The sequence below is a fragment of the Bidens hawaiensis genome, unplaced genomic scaffold, assembly GCF_021521415.1.
Source record: "Bidens hawaiensis isolate Kalapana, Puna unplaced genomic scaffold, B.hawaiensis_p1.1 tig00026587_1, whole genome shotgun sequence".
Classification (NCBI taxonomy): domain Eukaryota; kingdom Viridiplantae; phylum Streptophyta; class Magnoliopsida; order Asterales; family Asteraceae; genus Bidens; species Bidens hawaiensis.
In genome coordinates this window covers 244,515-252,287 of record NW_027494266.1, presented here as the reverse complement: position 1 = coordinate 252,287, position 7,773 = coordinate 244,515, and the positions used below count along the sequence as shown (strand labels likewise).

General features: G+C 43.4%; 1 protein-coding gene across 1 annotated transcript; it reads right to left on the bottom strand.

The window, feature by feature from the left end:
- Positions 1 to 253: 253 nt before the first annotated feature.
- On the bottom strand, positions 254 to 2,721 carry LOC143573562 (expansin-A4-like). The gene is made up of 3 exons (XM_077058406.1): positions 2,547 to 2,721; positions 1,618 to 1,936; positions 254 to 853 (listed from the first exon to the last, which is right to left on the bottom strand). The coding sequence occupies exons 1-3, from the start codon at positions 2,692 to 2,694 to the stop codon at positions 544 to 546; spliced, it is 777 nt and encodes a 258-aa protein (XP_076914521.1). The 5' UTR covers positions 2,695 to 2,721; the 3' UTR covers positions 254 to 543.
- Between the last annotated feature and the right edge of the window lie 5,052 nt (positions 2,722 to 7,773).

Genomic DNA, 7,773 nt, shown 5'->3' with positions numbered 1-7,773 from the left:
TTCCAAGCTCAATTGAACCGAACCTTATAAACAACACACAATATCAAAACCAAATTGTGAATCGGACCGTTTGATTTCAAACACGTTGACTAGATTTGGTTTGGATGTTTGGTTAGATGTCAATCATTTATGAACATATTGTTAAATACCACTCCATCATTTAAAGTTTAAACACAACCAAAAAACTTAACCAAAGCAAAATAGATTATTGTATTCTTATCATTGATAATAATGATGATAGATAATAAATAAAAAACCGAAAGCTCGGGCCGTTATGAGTTGAGACTCATCTTCAGCTCCTATTAAGCATTTCTCAAATGTCAAAAATACCCCTCAAACAAACCTCTCAATCACACACTACTAAACTTGGTCCTATCTCTTTCTTTTGACTTTCTTCTCTCAAAAGTCAAAACCTGATTTCAAATTTAAATGACACCTAAACCTAGCACACCAAAATCTTTATTATAAAACTTGTCTAATGACTTTTAGTATGATCAAAAAACCTTAAGTTCCAACTTAATCCCCTTTAATAATCAAGGGAGGTTAAGCTCGAAAATTTTTCCCAATAAAGGTTTGACCAAAGTTCCAGTTAGCGGGGACAATGTTCCATGAGGTGGAGGTACGACGATCACTTCCCCTAACCCTAAATGAAAGTGACTGGCCAACCAGCACGGCATTTGACTGCCAATTTTGACCCCAGTTACGGCTAAGGCTCATCCATTCAGTCCTTGAACCTTTCACCCATGCTTGTGTTATGTCCCCGGCTCCAGCAACATTGGTGATCAGAACCAAGTTGAAGTAACGGAATCCGTTGACGGTGAATCTTATCCCGCCTTGCTTTCGGCATGGGACCCTATGTAAACAAAAACATTTGTAATTTTAGTTCTACAAGGTAAAATGTAAATAAAAGAATAGTGAGACCCACGGTTACTTTTAAGGGCATGCCTATTTTAAGGTGTAAAACTTGTACAACACATCAACTTTATCTATTTATAGTTATGAACTTATGGGTGTGTATTTGTCAATTTTGAGTTCAAACATCCAAAATCAAATTTTCCGCTTTTCAGTTTTTAGAAAAAGTTCGCTTTCGGTTTTAAATACGGGTTTGGTTTGGTCATGTGTAGATTTTAGATTTTACATTTGAGCTTAAATGTTTGTGACCGCAAAAATTACCTAAGATGATGTTGGGTAAAAATTTTTACCCAAAAGCTTTTGTTAACCACTTGGCTTAAAAATTTTAGCTCAAATAAGTTTGTACCATAAAACCAATAACAATTATCAACCATTGTAGAAAAGTTCATTGTGGTTCGATTCCACAGTTTAGTTCGCTTTTTGTGCGGATAGCGTCGTTGTCGTACGATACAGTTTTGGCACGGTTAGGTCTCTTTTTTCTTTTTATAATAAAAAAGCAAAAAAAAAAAAAAAAAACCAACTGTCAGTTATTAGTTTAAGGTGTTATTTCTGTTTGGTTTTATTGGTTATTTAAATTTTTATTCTGTTAGGTTAATCGTGTAATCTAAAAAAAGTACTTTTTATAGTATTTCATATCATGTAAAGAAGCTAGAAGTAAAAAATATTAACTATAGTAATTTAAATAGATATTAGAAAACGACTCACCTGCGGTAAGAGACGGGTACTATTCCGGCACGGTATTGGGCAATCTTGAGAAACATGGGCATGGCAAGATCAAAATGTGTTCGAGGCAGGTTGCACCACCCGCCATTATCACTAGGCTGAGCAAAATTAGGCGGACAGAAATTGGTGGCCGTTATGAAAATAGAAGGGCTGCCCGGATGACACCACTGTGGGTCATTCACACACTTTATCTCAAAACACGCACCGCAGCTCTGCCCGTTGTTGAACAGAGCTGTGCTGAGTGCCGCGGTGTTAACACCGTAGCCTTGTTTGTATAAATTTCCATACCCACATGCTCCTCCTGTAACACAATCAAAATATTAGTTGGTGTTGATTTGTTGACTTTGTTAGGTAGTTAGTTGTAACTACTGGTGTTTTTCGGATTAAAATTTCTAGTTCCAGGTTTTTTTGTTTTGAAAATTTTAAATAGTCACCCGTAACTCAACTCAAATTTGTCACACATTTATCGGGTTTCGAGTATTTTATCGGAAAAATTAGAAAGATTTTTTTAAGTAAAATGTAAAAAATTAAAACAACATAATTATCTGCATTTTTAAAGGTAAATAACCATATAATAAACAAACATAATTCAAAAATGCAATATGTAAACAAGTAAGATTTAATTTAATGAAAAAAAAAGGTAGAAAATCAGTTTTCTTTATTTTAAGTTTTTAACACGAGTTTTTAAAATAAATACTTCATAATATGTATTTTGCAGGATTTGAACTATTTAGAAGCTCTGCTTCTAAAAAATTACTTTTTCTACTAGTGGCACACAACTTAATCACTTGTGTCCAACGGTCTGTTAGTTAGTTAGTGAGTTGTTGTAACATATTAGATTGTAAATCGTTTATTAGTATTATTAGTAGGTTAGTTAGTTGTAACATATTAAAATGCAAATGGTGACTCACCCATGGTCCCAGAGCCGTCGCTGCCGCCGTAGAAGGTAGCATGGGCACTCTCCCACTGCCCGCCGGTGTAAACTCCAGGAATACGAGCGCTAACTGCGTTCAAAAGTGCACAAAGAATTACAACATAGCCAACACACTTAACCGCCATTTTCGCACAAGAAGAAGTTGGAAGTTGGAAGTGTGAAATATGAAGATAATGAAATCTAAACGGCTACTTATAGTGGCCAAAGAAGTGAGAAAAAAAAAGGGAGTTTAGGAATCTTGGTTCTCAAAAGTATTTTGATTTTGTTCCAACTACGTATCTCACAACATAATCTTTTTTTCTTTTTATCTACTCAATCTATACATCATGTCGAATCATCATACTTTATAATGATACTAATTTTATATAAATCTGTTATGTATATAAATGTAACCTTTGTAGGTTTATAGAGTTAGTTTGGTTTCACCTCTTTTTTATATATTTAGATCACTGAAGAGGTAGGTCCCAGCAGAGCCCAGTTGGACCCGTAAGACTCACCTCAAAGAGGGACGTCTGCGCAGTTGAACCCGCAAGACTCACCTTCAACAGGGACGTCTGCGCAAAGGCTAAACTCGCAAGACTCACCTTGAAGAGACGTCTGCGCAGAAACCAACTGGATCCGCAGGACCCACCATGCTCAGAGACGTGACGTCCTTACGCGCAGTACGCAAGCTGTTCCCGCAGGAAAAGCCTCCCAATGGTCGACGTACTCCGCCTGTTCCCGCAGCAACGGATACTAGCCATCAGGGAAGGCTACCGGCGCAGCAAGGCTACACGCACAAGGCACTTAACTCTTAAATAATTCAGTAATGTCACCTGAAGAAGGAGTGAGCAAGCCGGGAACACTCCCGCACAAAGCCGGGAACACTCCCGCACAAATGAGCCAGTCCGTACGATACTGGAGGATCTTTTGTACTGTACCTGACAAGGTATGGACAAAAGATCTGACCAAAGATACGACAGCTCACTGACAACAGTATGACGAGCAGCACGCTCTTGTACTGTATGTCACTATCAGCCGCTGCCTACTCACCAACCTGTCGGAGGATGTGCATAGCCTGCAGTTGGTGGAACAGGAATAGTACACAGCCGGCCTGGTCACTATCAGCCGCTGCCTACCCAATAACCACCAGCATGGCACGTGCGTAGCCCACAGTTGGCAGAACAGGAATACTATTCAGCCGGCTGTACCTGCTTGGAAACCTACCTTCGGCTATAAATACTCCAACACATTGGAATGGTAGGGGGACATTACATTACATTACCTTATCACATCTTATCTTTTCTAGCAATCTCTTAATATACACTTATATTCAAGAGCAATCTAGTCTGAATCTCACGCCGGAGGGTGGTCACAAGGAGGTACCCCCCCCCCCCTTCTCAGTGACGAGCTCACGGTGTCTGTTTTGCAGGTCATCAGAAGAACAACCATCTTTGCCGGACCTAACCCTCGTGGGAAACATCTATTTAACCCCCAGATTATCCGTAATCTGCCCGGGGTCGATTAGTGTTTCTTCATTGGCGCCATCCGTGCATAAAAGCTAGAACTAATTCTCAGTTTTTTCAAATCCTCCGAAAAGATGGTTAACGTTACTCAGGTCCCCAGGCCAGGGAGTAACCAAGAAACCCCGGTAACCACAACCCCAGCTACTGGGGTGAACACCGGCGAGTACACATATTTTACGAACACTACCCCGGTTACCCAAGCCGGGGCAAGTGCAGTAAATTTTACGAACACTACCCCGGTTACCCGAGCCGGGGCAAGTGCCGTAAACAATCCTCCCCTGGGATTCATTGATACCCAGGTGGAAAGACAACAGACGAGCCCCCCCCCCCCCCGCCAAACACTTGAACAAGTTAAAGCGTGGGCGGAAAAACGTCAAAGGGAATTCCAAGCTGAGTTGGATGAACGCTTACGTTCACTCCAACAGGCTGACGAATTCGGAAGCACTCGACAACAGCTCAACATGAGCAATGAGTGCGAGTACTTGGACGATGATTCGGAGGAATCCGACACCGACGCAAACCCTCGCCATAGGGCGAAAGGGAAGCGTAAGGAAACGGACTTCCAACCGAGAAGGAATTTTGGAGAAACCTTCAAACCAAAAAACGCGAGTGGAAACCCACGTGACTTCTCTAAAACCTTCAGACCAACCGCTGCAAATGCGGGAACCTCCAAGTTTGCAAGGGACATTGCGGAAGCAATCGCCCCAAGAAGTGCCAAACAGATGTCAAACATCGGCACCTATGATGGTATATCCGACCCAGACGATCATTTGAACAGATTCATAGCGGGGCAACCGTCAGCAACTGGACGGAACCCACGTAGTGTTATATGTTCCAGATGACGTTGGTTGGAGCAGCCAGAGCGTGGTTCGACCGTCTACCGGTCCACCACATCTACGATTGGGCAGACTTCCAACAGAAGTTCAGCCAACACTTCAGTCAACAAAGAAAGTACACTGAAGAGCAATGGACATTCCTCAACTGCATCCGAGAGGAAGATGAGTCTTTACTAGACTTCATCACGCGCTTCAATTCAAAGAAGCTAAGTCTGGGCAGTATTAGCGAAGATCTTGTTCGCGCTGCTTTCATCCAGGGCGCGAAAGACCCAGAGCTCATCCGCACCTTAACGGGTAAAGATGGCATGCCATCCACATGGGATGCCATCATGACAGCAGCTAAACGCTTCGCGGAAACGGAAAAGCAATTGGGTAGAGATCTTCCCCAAAGCACAAACCTCTACACCCAGAAAACAAGAGAAAATAACGTCCTTACCGCCCGACTAAACAAAAAGAGGAAGCTAGGTATTTGGCAGTCAAGGGTAAACTTCGACACCTCATCCGGCTCGCACCCTCGGTTTGGCGGAAAGGACAACAGGCAGTCGTCGAACCGGAACCCCCGGTGGACGCCGCTCACCAAAAGCGTCACCGAGATTTTCGACACCGAGAGGCTCCCATGGCCAAAGGCTCCAATAATCCGAGAGCGTAACAACGCTGATCAGAGCAAATTCTGTGACTTCCACAGGACAAAAGGCCACAACACCGACGAATGCATAGACTTGAAAGACATCATCGAGACATTCGTCAGTGATGGAGAACTCGCACACCTCGTGGCGTAAAGGATGCTGAGCAGGCCAACGCGTGTAGAACCCCAGTTGGGAAAAACACAAAACTACAGCTACAATGTTGGAGACTACATACTGCGTAAACAACGAGATTCCGAACCAAGTGCATATCGGCTCGATGGCACTCCCATCCAACACAACATGGAATGGAGCTCAATTACACAGTGCATGTAGATCAATTCCAAACTTGTAAAAGAAAAGGCCCAGAGCCACTTCTAATGGAAATAATTCTCCTTATCACATTGACGCTGATAATCTTACATTTATACTTATGAACTTTCCACACTGATATGCCGGTCTTCACCGCATACATAAGTGGGGAAGTAAGTCGTTGCGTGTGGAAGGCGGCAAAACCCGCATAAACACAAAAAACGGCCAACCTTCACGCAGGTCAGTTATAGGTAAAGTTGGGTCATCCCACTAAATGAAAGTGCCGGTCCTACCCGCACAATCATCATAGAGGAAACTGAACGTTAACCTATTGACAACCGCACGTCGAACGGTTAACTTATCCAAAACACTGATATGCCGGTCTTCACCGCATACATAAGTGGGGAAGTAAGTCGTTGCGTGTGGAAGGCGGCAAAACCCGCATAAACACAAAAAACGGCCAACCTTCACGCAGGTCAGTCATAGGTAAAGTTTGGTCATCCTACTAAATGCAAGTGACGGTCTTACCCGCACAATCATGATAGAGGAAACTGAACATTAACCTATTGACAACCGCCACGCAGGTCAGATATAGGTAAAGTTTAGCCATCCTACTACGTGCAAGTGACGGTCTTACCCGCACAATCACGAAAGAGGAAGCAAAACTTTAACCTATTATCTGCCACGTTGATAGGTTAACTTATTCAAAGTACATAAGAAATTGCTAAGTTAAACTAAAGTATGCACAAGCGAATCATATATTGTTTATGCGGCAAAACAAGTGCCAAATTAAACTATACTATGCATGAGCAAGTCGTATAACGTTTATAAAGCAAGAGTGACGGTCCTACCCGCACAAAGAATTTACATTCCATAAAAATTCAAGTATTACAAGAATGGCCGGGTATCTACCCGCCTACAAGAGTGTAAATCTATACAAAAACATAAACCTATCCTAACAGTGGAAAGGGATTTAAAGGTTCAAGCTTCAGGACCACTTCCTCCAAACCCACTTGTACCCGCACCATCACTTGGCTGTGGCGGTTCAAGGAAGGTCTTGAGAATGGTTAACCCATCATCAGCAGCAGCAACTTCGTTCACCTTCTCCACTACTGGATGCGGAAAGGCAGCATACTGGTTCACTGCTTGGTCATAAGCAGCTTCAGTATCCACATCATATAAAGGGAAGTTGGATCCCTTCTCAACGAACCCTAGACCAAGCAGGAAGCCAGCATTTTCCCCATCCTCATGAGAAGCATTGAGGGTTGCGCTCATGGCATCGTCATATGATGTGTCCGTGAAGACCCGATGCACAGCCTACAAAACAAAAATACAAGTATCAAAACCTTTTCTAAGTATAAAGAAAAGCGTGAAGACATTATGAAGCTAAGCTTACCTGCGACAACGCTTCTCGTAGAAGCCATTCCGTGGTAACCAGAGCCTCCTGGAGGGCAGCTTGAGCTTGGTTACGGGCGCGTTCGGCTTCACTTTTGTTAAGGTTGGCAAGCAACACTTCCTTAGCAGCAGCCTCTTCAACGCCCTTTAGCTTACGCTCAGCATGGTCAAACATACCCCTCTGGTCCAAGATTTCTTGAAGCTTCTTGGCGTCTTCCATGGCCAAGGCGTCATGAGCCTGCTGGAGCCTCTCTAATTTGGCTTTGAGCTCCTCATTCTCGGTGCGTAGAGGCTCAGCAACAGCTTCAGCCCTGGTGGCCCTCTCAGTTGCGTTCCGAGCGGTTTCCTTAGCTAACCGAAGCTGTTCGTTAACAGCTTGGGCAGCCTTGGAACGGGCCTCGAGACGGGCCTGAACTTCAACCTCAAGGGCCTTGAAGGCCTTCTCCTTCTCCGCAGCAACGGCGGAGAGCCTCCTGTTCTCCTCCCGGACAGCCCGCGCCTGAGCTACTTCTTGGATACGAGCTGCTTTTAAC